Source organism: Carcharhinus amblyrhynchos, chromosome 8, assembly GCF_965287045.1.
Source record: "Carcharhinus amblyrhynchos chromosome 8, sCarAmb.v2.hapA, whole genome shotgun sequence".
NCBI lineage: Eukaryota > Metazoa > Chordata > Chondrichthyes > Carcharhiniformes > Carcharhinidae > Carcharhinus > Carcharhinus amblyrhynchos.
In genome coordinates this window covers 95,329,456-95,354,249 of record NC_137331.1, presented here as the reverse complement: position 1 = coordinate 95,354,249, position 24,794 = coordinate 95,329,456, and the positions used below count along the sequence as shown (strand labels likewise).

The following is a 24,794-nucleotide window of genomic DNA, read 5'->3' as shown; positions in this document are numbered from 1 at the left end:
TCTCACATGAGATGATGGTATCTGTAATGTTGGTCAAGTTGCAAGAGGTATGCTACAGGACAAGAAGTCCCGAGGTGTATATATAGGGGAGACTGCACAAACACTACAACAGATGAATGAACACCACTCAACAATTACCAGGCAGAAATACTCTTTCTGTTGGGGACATTTCAGCAGTCACAGGCATTCAACCCCTAATCTTCAGGTAAGCATTCACCAAGATGGCCTTCACAACACATGACATCACAGAACTGCTAAGCAGAAACAGAGCTGAATTCCACACACAGCTTCAACCAGGATCATAAGTTCATGTCACACTATCTGTAACTCCCACGACTTGCCTGGGCTTGCAAAATCTCTAACTGTCGTGGCTGGAGACAATACACACCTCTAACCAGTGCTTAACCCTCTCTCAAAAGAACAAAAACAGCCCAGGAAACAGGGCCCTCAGCCCAAGCCGCCACCCCAACATTACCAGTCCCCTCTCCACCCACAACCCCAATCTATGCTTATGGCATTCCACATTGAGGGAAAACTAATTTAGGGACAATTTATTACCTCTTATCAGCCTAATATCACACCTTTGGGGTGTGGGAGGAAACCGGAGCACCCAGAGAAAACCCACGCACGCACGGGGAGAATGCGCAAACTCCCACAGACACTGGCCCAAATCCATTGTCTGCACAGCAAACAGTGATAGTCACTGAGCTGTCATGTTGCCGATCACTCTCCACTCACATTGTCTGTGTCTTTAAGACTTGATTACCTGTAAAGACTCACATTCCAACCATTATCTTAAAAATTGAGTTTGTGGCTATATATGCCCTCATTATGACCGTAACTCTTCACTCACCTGAAGGAGCGACACGCAAAGCTTGTGCTACCAAATAAACTTGTTGGACTTTAACTTGGTGTTGAGACGTCTTCCTGTGCTTGCCTCAATCCAACACTGGCATCTCCACATAATGGCTACAAAAGGCAGTGGCCATGGAAACAGTGGAAGGGATATTTGTCATCTTCCAAAATGCTACAGATTCTGAAACATACAATCCTATTATCATAGCTGCAGCTATAGAATCCCTTATCACTATTGCTCCCCACCCCCCAAAATTTTATTCCCCCATCTTGTTGGTTCTGTTAGCAATCTTATTAACCACATTTGATGCATTCACACACATACACATTAACCCCGATTTAAACCTTTTCCCTTTGATCCCATAACTTAGTATTCCTTATTGTAGTGCTAGCTATCTCATCCAGTATTCTGTGCAGCTTGGTATTCCTCTCTGATGTTATCTCCTGGTTCACACACTCCTGCCAATTTAGTTTACGTCTCATCAATAGCATTGGCAAAACATCCCACAGGGAACAGTTCCAGCGGCATTGAGGACCAACCTGTCTAGTCAATACAGGTCCCATCTCCCCCAGTCAGTCCCAAAAATATAAAGTTCTGGTAGCTAAGTTCCTTCGAGCTCCCTAAGTTCTGAGTGCAGGATCATGACCGCGGGCTGTTTTTACCCCCCACCGATTCTGTGCAGTTGCTCGGTGACAGCCTTGTCCCTAGCATCAAGGAGGCAATACAGCATCCTGGATTCCCATCTACCTGTTCCCCAAATTATTAGATTTCCTGATGCTGTCAAACATGCTGAGATTTTCCATTATTTTCTATTTTTGTTTCAGATGCCAGCATCTGCAGTAATTTGATCTTAAATCAGCCATCACTATTGCTCTTCCATTCTTCCTTGTTGCCATCTGTACAGCTGAGCATAGTTCCATGGACTTGGCTCTGGATACATTCCCCAAAGGGCCATCACTTTAAACTTGTTGGAGAGTGGAATACACCATCTGCCTGTTCTTTTTTCACTGCATGGTCGTTACCCATTCCCTGTCTTCCCATACTTTAAGCTGTGTACACCTTTAAATATGCTTTCCCTGACGTCCTCAACCTTACTAATGCATGGCCGTGATGTTCAAATGATTATCCAAGATTAAGAAAAGTGTCCTGAAGTTTCCACATAACACAGAATGTACATTCTTATGGTGGAGCAACTCTGTCAATTCCTTATTAGCCTTTCTACTGCATATAAATCTCATCAATACAAATTGCTGCCAGTAATAACCTTTGTATTAATCAACCTTGCCAGTACCTTTGGTACTGATATACCTTTCTTAAAAATAGAAGATACCAGCTACTCACTTGTCATTTAATCATTCACAATTTTACAGTTGTGTTGGAATCGATCCAAGCTTCACCATTCAATGTAAGATTTTCCTGTGACTCCACACCTCAATTTTCATTTCCTACTCTGATAGTACAGACAACTCCCGGTTTTCCATTGGCCTCGCTCTCACTGAACTCTCTTCTTCCCACTCTGTAATATTGACTGTTTGCTTGCTAACTTTTGTATAGTAAAGATTCTGTTGTCTAAAACTCTGTAATCCCATGGCTTTTATTTGCTAAGTATCTGGTGTTTCAAATTACACCACAATTTTAACAAAAAATAGTTATTGCTCCCTAACCAGATCCCAACAAATTCTGAAATTTCGTCCAGGATCGGAACAAAGTTTGGGGATGTGATCTGGGGTTGCAACAGCATATAATAATATTAAAACAAAATAAAACAATATTTGCATTTTTTATTAAAAGCTTGTTGGAAAAAAATGATAGATTAAGAAATGTTCTTTGGTTCTGTACATTTCTCTAATATTGTTTTTCTAATATTCTATAACACTTATAAAAAAAATGTACAAAAACGTTGGGAGATGTTTTATTTACGTTCAAAAGAGCTATATCATGATGGTAACCTGAAAAAAATCCTGTCAGTAATCAAAGAGAAACCCAGGCTTGTTTAGATCTCTCTCAAGTTTTCAAACACTGGCAATGTGCACAGAATCCAGCCAGAGCTTAGTTACAATAAACAAGTACATTTCATATTTTAAAAAAGCTCTACACATAATTACTTTGTTTTTAAATATTAAACAATCTCTGTTTTGAATAAAAAGTCTATATTTAGAAAAAGCATGTGCTCAACGCAGCAATATTTTGGGGTCACAGATTTAATATCCCAATTTGGCTCTGAGTTCCTGATCTCACCAGCACTATTGTGGTGAGGTGCAAAGCAGAGGCTAGCGGGCCAAAGGTAGAGAGGGATGGAAAGGTAAAAATGGGAGAGAAACAAGATGCTATAAAGAGAGAAAAAAACAGGAGAAATGAGAGATAGATGAGAAAGAGGAAACAAGACAAACAGGTGAGAGAAATCAAAACATATACAAAGAGGAAGACACAAACACAGAAGAGCAAAGGGGAGATCACAAAAGAGAGGAAAAGAGAAACACAAGAGTCAGTCAGATATAAATAACGGAAAGCAAGACCTAGTGGCCAGCTAGGACTAGGCTTCCTCCAGCTCATGGTCACAGGTGGCTGCAGCAACCCAGGCAAGCTGTGGAGGAAAAGGATATTTGTACCCCCATCCCCTAAAAAAAGACATTGACCAACATCCAATCAGTAGTGTACATGGGGTCAAATTTCTAGAACTGAACATCAACTTTTATAGTTGATCCCCATATAGAGGTGGCATTAAGTTAACCATACAAACACCCTATAGTACAGTACATCCTTCAAAAAAAAAACATGCGCAATAAATATTTTTAAATTAAGCTCACAGTAGATGACTAAAGAATGTTGTTTGAGTTCTCATCAGGAAAGAATTTAACCACTATATTTCAACTAATTTAGCATTCTTTCTTTACACATCTGAAAGTTAATCATTAAAAAAAAATTGCCCCAAGAAATTAAATGTGCAACAAAGCTAAATAATGATGGGACACCCTCTACAATTAGACAGGGAAGACGGAGGACAGACTGATCAACGTGAAGGACAGTACAGGATTTGTCCCTTATATTTTTAAGTCACAGTTTAAGCTTTTGCAGCTTCTAAGAAACTAGGAAGAGGGGAGGCTGAAAGGGGACAATCAATTCAGCACATATCCTCCATTTTGAGTAGTATTCTCAACTGGATTTAACCATCTTCAGCTGCATAATTAGAAGAGTGTGTTTTCAAACACAGTGATCTAATATTTTGCATGCGACGACACACACTCATCAACTTTATACAGGGCAGCAAAAGTAAAATGATAGTCTCTGTATTGAACCTTAGTGACCATTAGGAATTTGCTTAATTAAATATCTGGCAATTCAGGTTGAGTGGAATCCTTTTATAGTGATCGTTCTCCACAATAATTATTAGATGACTTTCCAAAGTAACACCATTTGAAAATTCTGAAACTGTTACAGTTTAGGAAAGATCTGGGAGATGCTGCTAAAAATTACAATGGGTTTTATGATGGCTAAGAGGAGATCTGGTAGAGTTTAAAATTATGAAGTTTGCTCAGGCAAATTTAAAATAACAATCTCCACTGCTCAAACTAGGGCGCATAACTTTATCAAAAAACCAAGAACAGTTTTCTTTTTTATACACATCATGGTATTCCTCCCCTCCCCCCCAAAATCCATCCAGAGTAGGGGAAGTAGAATCCATAATAAGTTTCTTTTAAAATAATTTTTAAAATACTCAATTGTTTATCCACTAAGAGACAATGAGTGTAAGTGGATAGTTAATAGAATTACAATACTACAGTGCAGAAGAGGCACTGGGTAAGAAGTTTTTCCTTAAATCCCCCTCTAAAGGGCAGCAAGATGGCAGTGTGTTAGCACTGCTGCCTCACAGAGCCAGAGACCAAAGTTTGATTCCTGGTTTGGGTCAGTGTGTGTGTGGAATTCACCCATTCTCCCCATGTCTGCAGGGGTTTCTTCCAGGTGCTGCAGTTTCTTCTCACAGTCCAAAGATGTGTGGGTTAGGTGATTGGCCATGCTGAAATTACCCCTTAGTGTCAGGGAGACAAGCTAGGGTAAGTGCACAGGGTTATGGGGAGAGGGCCAGGGTGAGATTGCGGTCGGTGCAGACTCAATGGGCCAAATGGCCGCCTTCTGCACTGTAGAATTCTATGATTCTAAACATCTCACCCCTCACTTTTAACTTGTGTCCCCTCGTAACTGACCCATCAACTAAGGGGAACAGCTGCTCCTTATCCACCTTGTCCATGCTGCTCATAATCAAAAACATCTCAATCAGGTTACCTTCAGTCTTCTACTGTTCCAACCTCTCTTTATAACTCAAATGTTCCACCCCAGGCAACATCCTGGTGAATCTCCTCTGTACCCTTTCCAGTGTGATCATATCCTTCCTATAATGTAGCAACCAGAACTGCACACATCTGTGGCCTCACCAAAATTCTAAACAACGCCAACATGGCTTCTGCTTTTTTTAATCTATACCCTGGTTGATAAAGCTGAATGTGCCTTATGCCTTTTTCACCACCTTATTAACCTGCCTTTCTGCTGTTCTAAGAGAGGTGGCACAGACTGAATAGATGTAGAATTTGACAATACTGATAGGAGCCTATCAGTTTTGGTCATTTGCAGTGAAGATTTTATTAGCAGTTCTAACTATTGAAAAGGATTTGCCTTAATTTTAATATTTAGCATACAAGTGAGTGATAATATTAATAGGCCTCCTATTTAGTCTTAGCTGTGAAGGATATGGAAGTTGTCACAGAATAGCAGAAATCATGATTGTTAAAAATGTGCATGGCCAGAGATGTGGGGCTACAATGCCACAGACTTTTCTTGGCCATGTTTACACCAAGCCAGGCTCTGTGCAGGCAGTTTATTCCCTGAACGCTGCACAACTGAGCAGTATTTCATTCATAATGAGCTTAGGATGATGTGATGAATTGAATAAAATAAACATTTGTTTTAATCATACCGACCTGAAGAGTTGAACAATAGGGAGATAAAGAAAATGGGGGTTGCAGAGACATAGCATGGGCCGGGCCGAGGAGGGTAATAGTAAGGAGAACTATGAAACACACAAGGCGATGGCAGTCAGAGCAGTGAATCAATCAGCTGTTATGAATTCCTGTGATTGTTGAGCAGCATGGTTAACGTCAACAGGATTCACTATACATAATATGGTAGAGGAGAGAATTTTAAATACACACAGATCATCAACACCTGTAAAGATGTTATATTTCACCTGCAGCTGATAAACCTTTAACAAGTACCTCAGCGTCAAAGTTTTGGGTTCTGAATAAGGTCTCTTTAACACATTCCTTCTCCTCTTCTGAGAAAGCAAGCACCAGTCAAAATGACAGCCAGTTTTGACGGAATTTTAAAAAGCATTTTTCTTTTTTCTTCACCAAAATGATAACCTATGAATTTTCACATTTTTTCCTTTTTAATTTGCATTTCCTGCCTTGTCTGCACTTTGCTTTTCACCGATAAAAAATGTTTGTATTCTGCAAGACTGCAGCTAATCTCTTGCGCACCGCTATCCTTTTTTAAGCTTGCTTCTTGAATGTACTTATTAAAAAAATCAACTCATTACAAAAAAATTAATCTGTTAATTTAAAAAAATATCTCTGCGCTATTTTCTTTGCATCATAGTTTACCTCTAATTCACATGAAGCAACGTTGCAAAACTGAATAAAATCAGGCTTGATTATTAACCTTTGACCCATTTGATAAGTCAACGTAGTGCTTTAGGGAACATTTATGGTACCTGCACCATGCAGTGCACAGTTCCAAAGCTTTGTTATATAAATTATAAAATTATAATTTTGCTTTGTTTCATCTCACCGACATAGGAATAGATCCTAAAATCCTGAGCAGATTTTTTTCCCATTCACTTGAACTTCTAACCATCCAATGTCACATCCCCAGTCACACAAAAACTCAGGATCATGATGACAATTTTGCTTCCATTCTTCTTATTTGAGGAAGAGACTTATTAGCATAAGACTCTCGCCCTCTCTTTCAGTCCAATTTCTCCAGCACTGATGGGAAGTAAACGAGGCTAAGCTCATTGCCAAAGTCACACACAATGGCAGCATTGTCCAAGACCAGCAACTGTCGAACCAGCTGCAATTCATTACTTTTGCCCAAGTAGACAGTCTGAAGTAAGTCCCCATAGCCAATGTCCCAGAGGCTGACACAGCCTTGACCCCCAGTTACTAGAAGGTTATCGGATATCACCCCGAGACTTGCTCCACAACCCATATCCTGCAAAAGAAACAATAAAGAAGGTGATGAGAAAGAGAGGCTGGAAAATCCACCAGAGACAGATTTTTAATAAATCACAATATTTGTCCCTAGTATTCTACTGAAACCGTCTCAAAATTTGTCTCCCTTTTCATGGGACTAATTTATCATAAAACATTTATTTTTATAAGACTGTGTGTTGCAGTTGGTTAGACAATGGCCTTTCATTCTGGTGTAGAAGTTCAAAGCTAGTCCAGCGTAATGTGATGAGATTCTTCTTTCTGCTGCTTATATAGGTTGGAACGTGAAATAAGTTTGGCAATGTCAGTTCAGTTCTAAGTAGGTGTAGAACCAAAACTGCTCTTCAAAGGCAGTCTCACCTAGGGAGGAAGCTGGTGCGCAAAGTGGAAAATAGGGGTTGAAGAAGGTCACTGAGTAGAAAGCAGAAAGATTTACTCTGCATCTACACATGTTCTACTTAGATTAACAATGATACTGATGCCTGAATTCACAGAATCGTTACGGTGCAGGAGGCGGCCATTCAGCCCACTGTATCTGTACCAGGTCTCCAAATGAACATTACAACTTCGTGCCATTCTTCTGCCTTTTCCCCATTCCCTTGATTCTATTCAAATCATCATCCAATGCCTTTTTGAATGCCTTGACTGAATCTGCCTCCACCACCCTTGTAGGCAGTGCATTCCAGACCTGAACCACTCATTCTGTGAACAAGCTTTTTCTAACATCACAAGTGGTTTTGCAAACCACTTCAAATCTGTGTCCTCTTGTTCTTGATCCTTTTATTAGCAGGAACAGTTTCTCTCCGTCTACTCTGTCCAGCCCCCTCGTAATTTGAGCACCTTCATTAAATCTTCTTTTAGACTTTGTCGCTCCAAGGAGAATAGTCCAAACCTCTCAAATATATCCTTAAAATTGAAGCTTCTCATTCCTGGAATCACTCCCATAAATCTCCCTGCATTTTCTCTGATGTGTCCGCATCTTCCCCACAGTGTGGCACCCAGAACTGTAAAAATACTCCATCTGTCTATGTTCTTCCTACCAAAGCGCATCATCTCTCACTTGCAAGCATTGAACTTCATCTGCCACTGAGCTGCCCACTCCACCAATTTGTTAATGTCCTTTTGAAGTTCTACAATCCTCCTCATAATTTACACTGTTTCCAAGTTTTGTGTCACCTGTAAATTTTGAAATTGTCCGCTGCACACAAAGATGTAGATCATTAATATTTCTGTAAAAGCAAGAGTCCCAGGGAACTCCATTACAAACCTTCACCAGCCCAAGAAATATCCATTGACCGTTACTCTGTTTCCTATTACTCAGCCAATTTTGTATCCACATCTCTTGTATTTTTTTTGAGGTGCATCAAAACTTTATTCACAACGCTTCTCTCAAGTCTGCTGTGTGGCATTGTATTGAATGCCTTTTGAAAGTTTATGTAGACCACATCAACAGCATTACCATCACTGACCCTGTTAGTTCATCAAAATACTCCAGCATGTTAGTTGAATGCAATTCCTCCTTTAGAAATCCATGCTGATTCTTCCTAACCAACCCACAATTTTCCATTTGACTATTATCCCGAACAATTGTTTCTAGAAGCTTCTCCACTATTGAAGTTAAACTGACTGGTCTGTAATTGCTGGACTATGAGCAAGGGCTTAAAATCTGCAATTATGACCAACGCCTCTGCAATTTCCATGTTCACTTCCTTCGATGTCCTTGGATGCATCTAATCCAAGCCTGATGCTTTGACAACTTTAAGAATTGACAGTCAAATACTTCCTCCTTATCAATTCTGAATCCTTCCAGTGACAGAGTTTCTTCCTCTGTCACCATGGACTGAGTAGCATCTACTACCTTAGTAAAGACAGATGCAAAGTATTCATTTAATAGCTCAGCCATGCCCTGTCTCCATGTGTAAATTCATTTCTAGGTCCCTAACCTGCCCTACTCATTTTATCACCTTTTTACTATTTATGTGCCTATAGAAGACCTTTGGATCCCCTTTCATGCTGGCTGACAGTCTTTTCTCATAATTTCTCTTTGTTTCTTTAATGTTTTTTCACCTCCTCTCTGAACCTTCTTTATTCATCTCGATTCTCAACTTGATTTTCTACTTGACACCTGTTAAAAGGACACTTTCTTAGATCTCAATTTCTAGCTTTTCTTCATCCAGAGTGCTCTGGATTTGTTTGCCCCATCTTTCTCCTTGCAGGAATATACTTTGACCATGCTGGAATCATATCCATTTTGACAGTAGTCCATCATACAGCTGCAGTGGACCATGACTTCTACCTGTTCACCCTCCCCCAGAAGAATCTCCTGCAGCCTGCTTGTGACATCATTGGCTCCAGCACCAGAGAGGCAATGACTTCTGGAGTCATGTCTACAGACACAGAAACACCTGTCTGTTCTGAACTATTAGTTCATCATTATTGCTCTTCCTTTCTTCTTCCTCCTGTCCTGCACTGCTGAGCCATTTCTGGTGCCACAAACTTGGCTCTGACTGCACTCCCCTGAGGAACCAGTGCCCTCAGCAGCTTTGGAAAACCGATTTAAGGGGGGATTCCTGCACTACCTGCCTGCTTCTCTTGGACTGTCTGACTGTCACCCATTCCCTTCCTGTGAATTATGAATCCTTCCTGTCAGTTACCTTGATGAGCATAAAATTCAAAACAGACATTTAAAAATGTAACTCAGTGGAAGCAGAATCTGGGGCTTTGTACATCACCTGACATTGCAACTGTCTCTGAAGCTCAGGGCACATGTATATGAAGACTGTGTACCCTGGAAGATATCACTCCAATAAGCTAACCTGTTAACTCATGAGCAATACAAAGCGCTTTTGTATTTGTCCTGAAAGCCTGCACAGCTGCAGGAAGTTTGAGGTTAGTCACCATCTAACTGCCAGTCTGTGATTTCAAAGTGCTGCTGTGAAGGTAGTGTGATTTCTGATAGTGATGTTATGCCACTGATGTTTTGCAAATGTGCACTGACTACAAAAGAGAATTTCAGCTGCATAACTTGGGATGTGGACTTTGCTGGCTAAGCAAGCATTTACTGTCCATTCCTAATTGCCCTTGAAAAGGTGATGAACTGCTACAGCCCATGTAGTATAGGTGCACCACAGTGTTGTTAGGGAGGGAGTTATAGGATATTGGTCCAGTGACAGTGAAAGAACATGATACATTTCCAAATCAGGATGGTGTGTCACTTGGAGAGTAACTTCCAGGTGATGTCCCAAAGCATCTGCTTCCCTTGTCCTCCTAGATGGTAGTGGTTGTGGGTTTGGAAGGTGCTGTTTAAGAACTCTGGGGAGTTCCTGCAGTGCACTTTGAAGATGGTGCACACCGTTGCAAACTTTTCAAAAAAATGTTCATGGGATGCCTGGTACACTGGGAAGAGTGCATTCATTATCTGTCACTAGATGCCGTGAGAAGTGAGGCTTCTCCATAAACCATTCTCTTGTGTTCCCAATTGTTGTTAAATAGGGCATTGCAGGATTTTAAGGTAGCAACAATGAAACAGTGACAGTCATCAAAATTAAAGTGGTGTTTGTTTTCAACATTACTCCTGATATTTTGAGGAACAGAAGTCAAAGGGATAGTAGATGCTTGAGTTGCAGCCAGCATTATTTTTCTTTCTAACTTTCCCAGGGCAGCTGGGAGCAACATTAGTGCAATTGTGTGGTATGGATTTTAAATATTTCTATTTTAAACTGTTTCTGCAAACATTATCCAGTGACTGTAAATTGCAAGCATGGTACAGGGAAAGGTTTAGCTCAGTTACAATGTACTTCACAGTTGATCAGCCTACCAATAGGTCATCACTACTTACTGTGTCAAACGTTCTTCCTCACCCTCTTGCCCTAAACCCTTAGATCTTTGTCCCCCCCGCCCCAGTCCTTGTGCCATCTACTAATAGGCACTGACAGTCTAAATCTGTTATAATTGTGTACACCTCCAATGTGCCCTCAACCTCCTTTGCTGCAGAACAACCCCAGCTTCTCCAATCTGACCTTGTAGCTAAAATTCCTCATCCCTGGAATCATGCTGGTAAATCTCCTCTGCACCCTGTCAAGGAGCCAGCCTCCCCAGCAAAACCTCGCCCCCACCTGACAGGCACACACACACCAACCCACCTGTGGGAGTAAAAACTGATCGTAAAAGTTTCTATAGGTATGGAAAGAGAAAAAGATCGGCAAAAAAAAAACAAATGTAGCCCCTCAGTCAGAAACGGGAGAATTCATAATGGGAATAAAGGAATGGCCAAGGAATTAAATTTGCACTTTACTTCAGCCTTAACAAAGGAAGACATGAATAATATACCAGAAGTTCTGAAAGAAACAACTTTTAGTGAGGAGCTGAAGGAACTCAGCATTAGTGTAGTTGTTTTGGGGAAGTTGATGGGATTGAAGGAGGATAAATCTCCAGGTCCTGATCATCTTCATCCCAGAGTACTTAAAGAAGTTGCCCTGGAAATACTAGATCCATTGGTGGTTATTTTCCAACAATCTTTGGACTCTGGGCTGGTTCCTACAGATTGGAGGGTAGCTAATGTGAGCCCGCTATTCAAAAAAGGAGCTAGAGAGAAAACAGGGAACAATAGATCAGTGAGCTTAATGTCAGTACTGGGAAAGTTGCTCGAGTCCATAACTCAGCATTTGGAAAGTGGTGGTATAATCAGATAAAGTTAGCATGGATTTACAAAAAAGAAATCACGCTCGACATATTTATTGGAATTATTTGAGGATGTAACTAATAGAGTTGGCTGAGGAAAACCAGTGGATGTGGCTTATTTAGACTTTCAGAAGGCTTTCGACAAGGACTTACATAACAGACTATGAAAAGTTAAAGCACATTGAATTGAGGTAATGTCTTGAGATGGATAGAAAGCTGGTTAGCAAATAGGAAGCAAGGAGTTGACATAAATGGGTGTTTTTCTGATTGGCAGTCAGTGACTAGTTGGTTACCACAGGGATCTGTGCTAGGACCCCAACTGTTCACATTATACATTAATGATTTGGAAGAGGGAACTGAATGTCTTATCTCCAAATTTGCAGATGACAGAAAGTTGGATGGGTGGGTGAGCTGGGAGGAGGATGCAGAGATGCTTCAGTGTGATTCGGACAGGCTGAATGTGTGGGCATATGCATGGCAGTTGCAGTATAATGTGGATAAATGTTAAGTTGTCCACTTTAGTAGCAATAGTAGGAAGACAGATCATTACATGAATGGGTGTAAATTGAGAGAGGTGGATACTCAGTGAGACATTGGTGTCCTCATGCATCAATCACTGAAAGTAAGCACAGGTACAGCAGGCAGTCAAGGCGGCAAATGGTATTTTGGCCTTCTTAGCAAGAGGATTTTGTTGTAATTGTATAGTGTGTTAGTGAGGCCACACTTGGAGTATTGCATGCAATTTTGGTGTCCTTGCTATAGAGGGAGTACAGCAAAGGTTTACCAGGTTGATTTGTGGGACGGCAGGTCTATCATATGAGGACAGACTATGTCAGTTAGGATTATAATCGCTGGTGTTTAGAAGAGTGAGAGAGGATCTCATAAAAACGTGTAAAATTCTAACAGGGTTAGACAGTGTAGATCTAGAAAGACTGTTACCAATGGTGAGGGAGTCCAGAATTAGGGGTCATAATTTGAGGAAAAGGGGTAAGCCTTTTAACATTGAGGTAAGAAATCCCTTCACCCAGAGGGTGGCGAACGGGTGGAATTCACTACCACGGAAAGTAGTTGAGGCCAAAATGTTGTCTTTTTTTTCAAGAAGAAATTGAGGCTAAAGGGATCCAAGGGATATGGGAGGAAGGGGGGGATCCAAGGGATATGGGAGGAAGGGGGGGATCCAAGGGATATGGGAGGAAGGGGGGATCCAAGGGATATGGGAGGAAGGGGGGGATCCAAGGGATATGGGAGGAAGGGGGGGATCCAAGGGATATGGGAGGAAGGGGGGGATCCAAGGGATATGGGAGGAAGGGGGGGATCCAAGGGATATGGGAGGAAGGGGGGGATCCAAGGGATATGGGAGGAAGGGGGGGATCCAAGGGATATGGGAGGAAGGGGGGGATCCAAGGGATATGGGAGGAAGGGGGGGATCCAAGGGATATGGGAGGAAGGGGGGGATCCAAGGGATATGGGAGGAAGGGGGGGATCCAAGGGATATGGGAGGAAGGGGGGGATCCAAGGGATATGGGAGGAAGGGGGGGATCCAAGGGATATGGGAGGAAAGGGGGGATCCAAGGGATATGGGAGGAAAGGGGGGGGGGAAATCAAGGGATATGGGAGGAAAGGGGGGGGGGAAAATCAAGGGATATGGGAGGAAAGGGGGGGGGAAAATCAAGGGATATGGGAGGAAAGGGGGGGGGGAAAATCAAGGGATATGGGAGGAAAGGGGGGGGGGGAAATCAAGGGATATGGGAGGAAAGGGGGGGGGAAAATCAAGGGATATGGGAGGAAAGGGGGGGGGGAAAATCAAGGGATATGGGAGGAAAGGGGGGGGGAAATCAAGGGATATGGGAGGAAAGGGGGGGGGAAATCAAGGGATATGGGAGGAAAGGGGGGGGGAAATCAAGGGATATGGGAGGGGGGGGGGGAAAATCAAGGGATATGGGAGGAAGGGGGGGATCCAAGGGATATGGGAGGAAGGGGGGGATCCAAGGGATATGGGAGGAAGGGGGGGATCCAAGGGATATGGGAGGAAGGGGGGGGTGGAAAATCAAGGGATATGGGAGGAAGGGGGGGATCCAAGGGATATGGGAGGAAGGGGGGGATCCAAGGGATATGGGAGGAAGGGGGGGATCCAAGGGATATGGGAGGAAGGGGGGGGGGGAAAATCAAGGGATATGGGAGGAAGGGGGGGATCCAAGGGATATGGGAGGAAGGGGGGGGGGGAAAATCAAGGGATATGGGAGGAAGGGGGGGGGAAATCAAGGGATATGGGAGGAAGGGGGGATCCAAGGGATATGGGAGGGGAATCAAGGGATATGGGAGGAAGCGGCAGGGATCAAAGGATATGGGAGGAAGCGGGGGGGGGGGATCAAGGGACATTTGAGGAAGGGGGATCAAGGGATATGGAATTCAATGATCAGCCATGATTAAATGAATGGCAGAACAGGTTCAAAGAGCTGATGAGTTACTTGTGCTTCTATTTTCTTTCCTTTCCTATGATGAAGTAGCCAATGCATCATCCCAGCTCTAGGCGGTGTGAGACTAGTTTAGGAAAAAGGAACCTTTCACAAAAGAAAAGTAACTTATATATATGCAATTTATTTGCATTTCATGTCATTTAGTTCCTAACAGATATATTTACCAATGTCACACTTCAGATAACATTTTTTAGTGTAGTTTTCACCTAATTCACTAAGCACCACCACAAGATCTGTCAAGAAAACAATCCTTGCCACAAACTCTGTTCCATAGCCACTGACTTCATCCCTCTCCCTAGCTACTATTTGAAGGTAAACGCGATAGACTGTAACCCTAATCTGAAATTCCAACCCAATGAAAAATCATCATTTTTCCTACCTCCACAACACTGTCCATCTCTATCTTTGCCTCAGCTTATGTGCTGCTGAAATGCTCACCCATGTATTTGTCAGGATATAGACAGAATTAAGAATACCCATAATTATTGACTGTCAATGGTAAGAGGGAGTGAAGCCACGTGTAGGTCAGATCAGGTGGAGTTGGCAAGCACCCCAGTTGGGTTTTTGCAGCAATCTGGCAACTTTCACCAAAGTCACTTTTGATTTGTTGAATCCGGTTCACAGTTTGCCATGGTGAAACTTCTACTTGCAACCTGACAAATTTACTGGAGTTCTATGAGGATGTGTCTAGGGCGGTGGATAGAGGAGAGCCGATGGATGTGGTCTTTCTAGATTTTCAGAAGGCGTTTGACAAAGTACCTCACAAGAGGTTATTGCAGAAGGTCGAGGGACATGGAGTTGGGGGTAGGGTGTTAGCGTGGATAGAGGATTGGTTGTCAAATAGGAGGCAGAGAGTGGGGGTCAACGGGTGCTATTCAGAGTGGCGGATGGTGACTAGTGGAGTGCCCCAGGGGTCGGTGCTGGGGCCTCAGCTTTTTACCATTTATATAGATGATCTGGAGGAGGGAACCGAGTGTAGGGTGTCGAAATTTGCGGATGACACCAAGATTGGGGGAACGGCAAATTGTGCGGAGGGTGTGGAGAGTCTGCAGAAGGATCTAGATAGGCTGGGCGAATGGGCCAGGAAATGGCAAATGGAATTTAATGTTGGCAAGTGCGAGGTGGTCCACTTTGGTAGGAAGAATGGTAGGAAGGACTATTACTTACGGGGCGAAAAACTGCAGCAGGCGACGGTGCAAAGGGACCTCGGGGTCCTTGTGCACGAGTCGCAAAAACCCAGCTTGCAGGTGCAGCAGGTGGTCAGGAAGGCGAATGGGATGCTGGCCTTCATAGCGAGGGGGATTGAATATAAAAGTAGGGAGGTCTTGCTGCAGCTGTAAAGGGCATTGGTGAGGCCGCAGCTGGAGTACTGTGTGCAGTTTTGGGCGCCGCACCTGCGCAAAGATATTTTGGCCTTGGAGTGCAGAGGAGGTTTACTAGGCTGATACCGGAGTTGAGGGGGTTGAGCTATGAGGAGAGGCTGAATAAACTGGGCTTGTACGCGTTAGAGTTTAGAAGAATGAGGGGAGATCTCATTGAAACGTATAAGATGATGAATGGGATGGATAGGATAGAGGTGGAGAGACTCTTCCCGCTCAAAAAAGACAGTAGGACTAGGGGGCATAGCCTCAAGATAAAAGGGGGGTGGTTTAGAACAGAGTTGAGGAGGAACTTCTTCACTCAAAGGGTGGTGAATCTCTGGAATTCTCTGCCTGTTGAAGTGGTGGAGGCTGCCTCGCTAAATATTTTTAAGACGCGGGTTGATGGGTTTTTGATAAGAGAGGGGATTAAGGGTTATGGGGAGAGGGCGGGAAAGTGGAACTGAGCAGCAACAGATCAGCCATGATCTTACTGAATGGCGGGGCAGGCTCGAAGGGCTAGATGGCCTACTCCTGCTCCTATTTCTTATGTTCTTATAACCTTTGTAAGATTGTTGTACCTTAGCTTGTTGAATAGACTTTGTCTCTTCAATTTAGGTTTGTTTTCAGCTAAAACATCAAGTTTGCCTGCTGTTTTCCAATCTTCCCAAAAACATCACAAGAGAGAACAAGAGCTACTGAACTTACCTGTTGAATGGAATAGAGTTTGATACCAGAGCTGCGATCCCATATACAGATCATGTCATCCAGTCCACCACTGATCACACAGCTTGATGTACAGATGAGAGAGACAACATCACCACGATGGCCATGCATGTGACTCACTCGGCTTCCAGTTAATACATCCCAGAGGCAAATAGCTCCATCTTGCCCACCACTGGCCAGCCCCATTGTCTGAGGGGGAAAGGAGAAATCTCAAGTACTGTACAACAACCGCTAAATTGATAAAACTGACTGGATCTTCTACACACATCACTAAGGCACCAATTACTTCATGCTGAAAATTTGTACTCTTAAATCGGCTCTTTAGGAGCTGACGTAATGAAGCAGTGTCAATGCTCCTTATTCTTTGACAGAATACAAGACATGAATCCATAACTAAGGTGGCACGAGGAAAGGAAAAAAAGGAGAAATATGATAATTAACTCTGACAAAAGTGACCAGTTATCAATTGCTTTCATTAAATGCTGCCAATTAATCAGAAAAAAATTAAACATGTCAAGATCTATATTTTAAAATCATTATGTGAATCAAGTGCATATATTAAACTACCAAAACTTGTGAACATTGCCAACCATCTTATGAAGGTAGGTTGACATCATTCCTATTTTGTTCCCTTGCTAGTCCCTCGAGTCTTTTATTACTCTATCTGCTTGTAATTGTTGACACGTTCCTGGTTGGTTGCTGGGACACAACAAGAGCAGGCTGTTGATGGTGCATTTTACTTTCACAATCTACAAAACAGATGGTCTAAGACGCTATTGCACGACTGAATGAGAGCTGCATTATTATCCTTCTGGCTTTTCTGATGAATCTTAAAAATATCAAGTCATTAAATCAACAAGCTGTCCTGGATAACAGCTTCTCCACACCAATGCCATCAGAAAAAGATTAATTAGCTTCTCATCTCATTGCGGTCTGTCAAATTTTAATTGTTGCCAAATAGCTTGGTGCATTTGCCTGCATAATACAACTTTAAAGAAACTCACTAAATGTGAAGGGCATGGAAACGTTTCTAGCACACTATGAGGTCTATATTCAACTCTTCCCCTCCACCCCTGCAACTCACTGATGGTTTCAGACGCTGAGCAAAGTTCAACCACACTGTACCAGTGCAGTAGGTGATAATTTGACTGATAAAAGGGGTACTCAATACTAGGTCTCTTATTCTTCTCCTGTTTTCCAGCTCATGACTGTACTGAGGGTGATCAGTGAACTCTGGAGCATAATGATTTTTTAAAAATGGCACTACAGTCACACCTAACTTGTTTGTATTGCAACACATTTTACAAATCGCAACATGCATATGCTGTCACCTGGGTAGAAGTATGTACACGCAGAAAGGAAGAACTTGCTTTTATACATCATTGATTACTTCCCCAGGAAGTAATTATTGATTATTTCCCCAGTAACGTATTACTTTACAACTAAATAGTTATTTTGGAAATGTAGTAATTATTGTTTAGGCAAACATAGGATCCATTTGCACAAAGTAAGCCTAAGTAATATGGGCCAGGATACAAGCAGAAAGCTTCTCTTTGGGTTTTGTTCCCACATCAAGGACATGATATTGTCCCTTAATTTAACATTCCTTTGAAAAGTGACACATTGGACATTGCAGAGCTCCGCAACACAGATATGGTAGCTTAGATTGCCTAGTGTTAAACCCATGGTTTTCCAACTCACTGACAAGATTCAAGATGCAGTTAAGAAGGCAAAACTATTGATTTTGCCAACTCCTTGAATCTATTTTTCTTCCATAAAGATATTTGCAACAATGGTAGAAATATGACTGTATAAGCAGTATAGGGCTTGCAATTCTATCATGTCTGTGATCAATTTTAGTGTAATCTGAATTAATACTAGACTCTATCTGAACCTCCAACATTACTTTGTATTTAGGTTATATATGACAGTACCTGGTCTATATAAACTGCTGTGATTCCTCCTGAATGACCTTGTAGCGTATAAAGACAACAGGAGTCCTCAAGTCGAAATATCTGCAAAAGGGACAGAAACTTAGTAAAGCAATGTACTGCAATAAATTACAATCATATCGGCCCATTTTTGATGATACATTAACTGCTTCTCTCTCTCTCAACAAATGCTGTCAATCCTCGAGTATTTTCTGTTCTTATTTCAGATTTGCAGTATCTGCAAAAGCTTCCTTTTGCTTCCAACTTCACTTGGTTCAAATTAGTACATTTTAATCCATATTTTCTATCCATGGTCCACTCCTATCTACATGCCATCCTTGGCGACACTGAATAATCATTTTGAATGGTGAAACAGGTTCAAGGGCTTACTCCTATTAATCATCATTTTATGATATCTTATCAAAACTTAGCATCAACTTCCACATACATGTTGCTAACACCCACTTCTACCCTTGCCATCACTGGTCTCGATTATTTAATTGTCCCCAAATTGTCAAGACTCCTTGTTCAATATTCAGTATTGGATGAGCAGAAATTCTCTATTAAGAGGACCTTAGCCATTATCTGGCGCTCACCATGAAATCCCGTCCATAGACAATGACACAGCCCTCTCTCTGGAATCAGTCTGAAACTGAACCTTACATGTTGCAACTTTGGTGTCATATTTGACCCTGAAACGAGCTTGCAACACTGTATCCATGCCATTATTAAGTCTGCCTGTTTCATCGCCCCTGCCTCAGCTCACCTACTATTGAAACTCTTATCCATGCCTTTATCATTTCTAGGTTTGTTTATTTAAACTCCTGGCTCTCACATATTTGATCTTTTATCACCCAAAACTCTGCTGTCTGTACTCTATTGCAAGAAGTCCCATTCATCAGTGATTAAAGGGTCACTTGACAAGATTTCATGTTATACGGCCTTTACAGTAACAAACTAAAAGCAACATTGACAAAACACTATTTCAACCATTCATGATCATCACAGCAGACCATCCAACTCAATAGCCTGATCTTGCCATCCTCCTTTTGATCCCTTTCACCTGCATACATTAGAATCTACACCCTACCTTGCAAGTTAAAATTCTGCCAGTGTTTACTTGGGTCTGAACTTCAATTGCAAGGTTGATGCACCTTGATTCCACAGACTCCAATACTTAACTTCAACTCTTGCTGGTAGGCAGTAGGCAACATAAGCCTCTTAGTAATATAACAATAAGGAATACAATGCATCATAAAATGAACAAGTTTCATCAATCTATACAATATGGATGTTGACCACTCAGTTAAATTACTAGTTGGTGTTGAAGAGCTTCAGCAGTATCTGCTTCTCTGTGTATTCTTGTCAAAATAGGAGCTAAATCCTGGACAAGGACAAGCTCTCATAATCTGCCTCCAGATGTCCTAATTTTCAGCATTTCCTTGTTGGTGATAAAATGGGAAGGAGTTTCCAGCGGACAACCTAACATCTTCAGACTCTCACCAAGTTTTACAGATGCACCATAGAAAGCATCCTTTCTGGATGTCTCTCAGTTTGACATGGCTTCTGCTCTGTCCAAGACAGCAAGAAACTACAGAGGGTTGTGAACAAAGCCCAGTCACATAAACCACTCTCTCCAACATTGACTCTGTCGACACTTTGCACTGCCTCGGAAAAACAGCCAGCATAATCAAAGACCCCAAGCACCTTGGATATATTCTCTTCCACCTTCTTCTGTTAGGAAAAAGATAACAAAAGTCTGAGATCACGTACCAATTGAGTCAAGAACAGCTCCTTCCTTGTTGCCATCAGACTTTTAAATGGATCTACCTCGTATTAAATTGATTTTTATCTACACCCTAGCTATGGCTGTAACACTACATTCTGCATCCTCTCCTTCTCTATATTTGATATGCCTTGTTTGTATAGCATGCAAGAAACAATACTTTTCACTGTATACTAATACACGTGACAATAATAAATCAAATCATGCAGTTTTCATCAACAGAAGTCAAGAATTGCATTCAAGTTAGGAAAAACAGAACATTTTGGAAATACACAGCTGGTCAATCAGCTTTTGTGACCAAAAAAAGGTTGATACTTTGCTGGGTCCCTTTATTCAAACTGGCACTCAAATTTCACCGCCCCACCCCCAAGGTGTTGACAGGATACATTTCTTTTATCCACATTTCTTAACTTATATTATCAACCAGATCACAAGAATTACAAAAGCAAAATACTGCAAATTCCAGAAATCTGAAATAAGAACAGAAATGCTGAAATTGTTCTGGAGATCAAACAACATCAATGGAGACAGAATCCGAATTAATGTTCCAGGCTGATGACCATTCATCAGAACGATTTACAAGAAATGTTTGGATGAAAGCATCCCTTCAGCTTATTTGGTCCTATCTTCCCAGCTTGTCAAGTATACCATCTCCACATTGTGGCTTTTAATGTTGACCTGAATGGGAAGGCAAGAGTTTTACCATAGCATGGAGATGTTTCAAAACACGGCACTTTCTCAGTGTTCTGGAAGACTGTCAGCCCAAATGATATATTCAAGTCTTGCAAAAAGAAACCTTCTCCAAAATATGAGTGCCACTAAGCCTTTCAAATGTAATTAAATTTTACTCACCCGGAGTGTGTGGTCCTGACTTCCTGTGACCACTCTGCCAGCAGCTGCTTTCAGTACTGTGATGGGCTTTTGGTGTGCACAAGGAACCATATGGGTTAACTGACACACAATGATATCGTCACTGTTGAAGACTGGTGATGATGGGATGGTGGACCTGTTGGTTGTTCCTGAACATAAAGTCAGGTAACACAATTAGTGCTCCAAATATAAACAAAAAGTGGTTTAACAATTTGCACATCCACAGCAACTTTAAATAGAAACACGCCTCAAATTTCTTTTCAAGCTGGAAATTTCAAGATGGGAATTTCATACATCAAACAGCAGTTTAACCATAAGATTGGAGGAAGTGGTTAAAGGCACATTTGAAAAGGAGGTTTGATGAGGCTTTTAAAAGTATAGACACATGAAAGGCATGAAGATTTGAAGGGAATTTTAAGCACCGCAACATGATTGGTGTCTCTGCTAACATTCGCAGAACTGGAGGTAGGAAAATCATACAGGAGAGCAGGCTTGTAAAAGAAATAGTTGCAGTGGGTTGGAGGAGATTTCAAGGTAAGCAGCATGCATTGGGTTTTCTAACAATTCAATTTTTTTTTCAAGTTTTATTTTAATTGCTGATCGGCAATATATGTCTTAATATGCAGATTTTGTGTTGACAACAATTCACAACATGGATTTAAGGAATGCTGACAGGACCATGAATTTAAGTAATGTGATTATGAAAGCGTGTTACACGTCAATGAGTCGTTGGTAATATTTAGTAAAAGCTGGAATAAATGGTCCATTTTATTAATTTGCTTCTAATGATCTCCTAGTTTTATGCTTTAGCTGATAACAGCATGCTTAGGATTAGTTATGTAACCAATCAACAGTATCCTGGAAAAGGTACAAAGCCATTCTAACTTCAGGATAAGAGGAGCAGAAACAGGAGTGAAGTATCTTTGACTTACCTCGGTACTGCAGCTGATTAAAGGTTTTATTGGTGTCTAGACAATAGAAATCTAAAGAGCCATTCAACCTTGCAGCAACAATTCTGTAAGAGAGAAAGCCAAATTACATTACTGATCACAAACAAACATGCATTAACACAGACATAGTAATTACCATATTCTAATGCAGTAACGTCAAGTCTGCATGCTGGTCCATCTGATTATATGATACATCATACCACTTATTTCCCCTCTACTTGATTCTGTGGTGCAGTGTAACTATTACAGTGTGTTAACAGGGTTGGTGAAGATAAAAGCTTGTAAATACTTTCTAGTTCTGGAAGCAATTTGACATTCAAAAAAAAATAAGCACAGTAGTTACCATACAAAATAGCAGTTGTGTTAAACTGGCTAATCTCTGTCATGCTATAGCCGATAATGTCTGTGGAAGGCAGCAGGCCAAGGTTGAACAGTTGATATGCAAGCAACAGAGTCCGGATTTAAATATATTACTTCAGCTATCAAGAGAGTTCCTTTTTAAATAACAGAAGAATAAAACAGCAGAAGTATCTGAGCAAAAAGAACACTTTGAAGAATTTATAAGGGTGCAAGTATACCATCTGAAGCAGAAGGTTAATGTAAAAGGGAGATCAAAGCGGTTAAATGTAGAAGTTAGAGAAACAACTACTTCACAAGCAATGACCTCTGAAGGAGCTTGATAGGGGTAAGACAATGGGTATGGTGCACTTAGATTTCAGTAAGGCCTTTGACACAATTCCCCTGGAAAGGCTTCTACTGAAAATAAAGAAAGCAGGCATCAGTGGAAATATTCAATAACGGACATGTTACAGAATCTTTACAGTGCAGGAGGCCATTCAGTCCACCGAGTCTGCATTAGCTCTCAGAGCATCCTAACTAGACTTATTCCAATGCCATATCCCCATGACCTTGCACATTCTCTTTTCAGATAGCAATCCAACTCCCTTTTGACTACCTCAATTGAACCTGCCTCCATCATCCTCTTAGAAAGTTTGTTCCAGACTCCCACCTCACCTTTACTCCTTTTGCTAATTATTCTGAATCTGTGCTCTTTAGATCCTGATGCTCTCAAGTGGGAACAGTTTCACAGAAACATAGAAAAGAGCAGTAGGTTGGCCATTCAGCCCTTTCAACCTGTTCCACAATTGAATACGATCATGGCTAATTCTCTATCTCAAAATTATACTTCCATAATCTCCCCCTACCCCTCGACATCTAGAAATCTATTTCTTTATTAAATATATTCAGTGACTTTGCCTCCATAGCCTTCTGTGGTAGAGAATTCTACAGGGTCACCATTCTCCTCATATCAGTCCTAAATGGCCAACCAGTGTCCACAGACTGTGACTCTCTATTCTAGTCTGCCCCAGCCAGAGGAAACAACATCTCTGCATCCAGTCTGTCCAGCCCTGCCAGAGATGTATACATTTTAATTATGTCCCCTCTCATTTCTCAACCAGTGAATTCCAATGAATACAGGTCCAGTCGACGCAATCTCTCCTCATACGACAATACTGCCATCCCAGGAATCGCGCTGGTGAACCTTCGCTGCACTCTCTCTATGGCAAGTATATCCTTTCTTAGGCAAGGAGAACAAAACTGCACACAATACTCCAGGTGTGGTCTCACAGCTGTGGTAAGAAATCTTTGCTCTTGTACTCAAGTCCTCTTGCAACGAAGGCCAACATACTATTTACCTACCTAACTGCTTGTTATAATACCTGCATGCTTACTTTCAGTGACTGGTGTACTAGGATACCCAGATCCCTTTGTACTCCAACATTTCCCAATCTATCACTATTTAAATAAAACTGCTATTCTATTTCTCATCCAAAGTGGATAACTTCATATTTATCCACATTATACTGCATCTGCCACACTCAACTTGTCTAAATCCTTGATGTCTGTTAAAACCCTCCTTACCACTCACCAAGGTTTTGTGTCTCAGCAAACTTGGAAATATTACATTTGGTTCCCTCATGTAAATAATAGATGTGTATTGTGAATAGCTGAGGCCAAACACTGATCCCTGCAGGACTCCACTAGTCACTACTTGTCAATTCGAAAGAGACACCCATATTCCTACTGTTTCCTGTCTGCTAATTCTCAATCCATACCAATATATTACCCCCAGTCCCATGCACTTTCATTCTGTACACTAACCTTTCACATGCAACTTCATTAAAAGTTTTCTGAAAATTCAGATACACCGCATCATAGATAAGGATTCACCCTTATTTTACCAGTTTGTCATCAAAAAACTTTAAATTTGTCAAACATGATTTCCCTTTCATAAATCCCCTAGTTTCTATTTACACATCACTCAGGATCTTGAATACCTCTACAGAGTCTTCTCTCTGCCTTCTTTTCTCCAAAAAAAAGCAGACCAAACCTCTCCAATCTATCCTCATAGTTAGTTCTTTAACCCTGGAATCATCCTTTGAATATGAACTGTAATCTCTCCAACACCTTCACATTCTTCCTGAAGTAGAGTGCCCAGAACTGGAAGGAGTACGCCAGATGGAGCCCAAATACTGTCTTATACAGGTTCAGCTTGACCGCTTTACTCTTTTATTCAATGCCTCTATTAATAAAACCCATGACACGACATGCTTTATTAACTGATCTCTCAACGTGCACTGCCATTTTCAGTGATGTGCACATATATATTGAGGGTCCTCTGTTCCTGCATCATTTTAGAGTTTCTCCATTTATTTTATACTGTGGCTGCATATTCTTCCTGCTAAAATCACCTTACACTTCTATGCATTGAACTTCACCTGCCACTTGTCTTTTGGGCCCCATATCTAAGGATGGATGTGCTGGCCTTGGAGGGGGTCCAGAAGAGGTTCACAAGAATGATCTCAGGAATGAAGGGTTTATCATGTGAGGAGCGA

At 41.5% G+C, this 24,794-nt stretch overlaps 1 protein-coding gene across 1 annotated transcript in view; it reads right to left on the bottom strand.

The window, feature by feature from the left end:
- Positions 1 to 654: 654 nt before the first annotated feature.
- scap (SREBF chaperone) overlaps positions 655 to 24,794 on the bottom strand; it is a 170,699-nt gene continuing 146,559 nt past the window's right edge. Inside the window, exons 19-23 of the mRNA XM_080194528.1 lie at positions 21,880 to 21,962; positions 20,930 to 21,096; positions 18,295 to 18,375; positions 16,343 to 16,549; positions 655 to 7,120 (exon numbers count right to left, since the gene is read on the bottom strand). Coding sequence (XP_080050654.1) covers positions 6,875 to 7,120; positions 16,343 to 16,549; positions 18,295 to 18,375; positions 20,930 to 21,096; positions 21,880 to 21,962 — 784 coding nt within the window. The 3' untranslated portion in view covers positions 655 to 6,874. The remainder of the gene's footprint in view (positions 7,121 to 16,342; positions 16,550 to 18,294; positions 18,376 to 20,929; positions 21,097 to 21,879; positions 21,963 to 24,794) is intronic.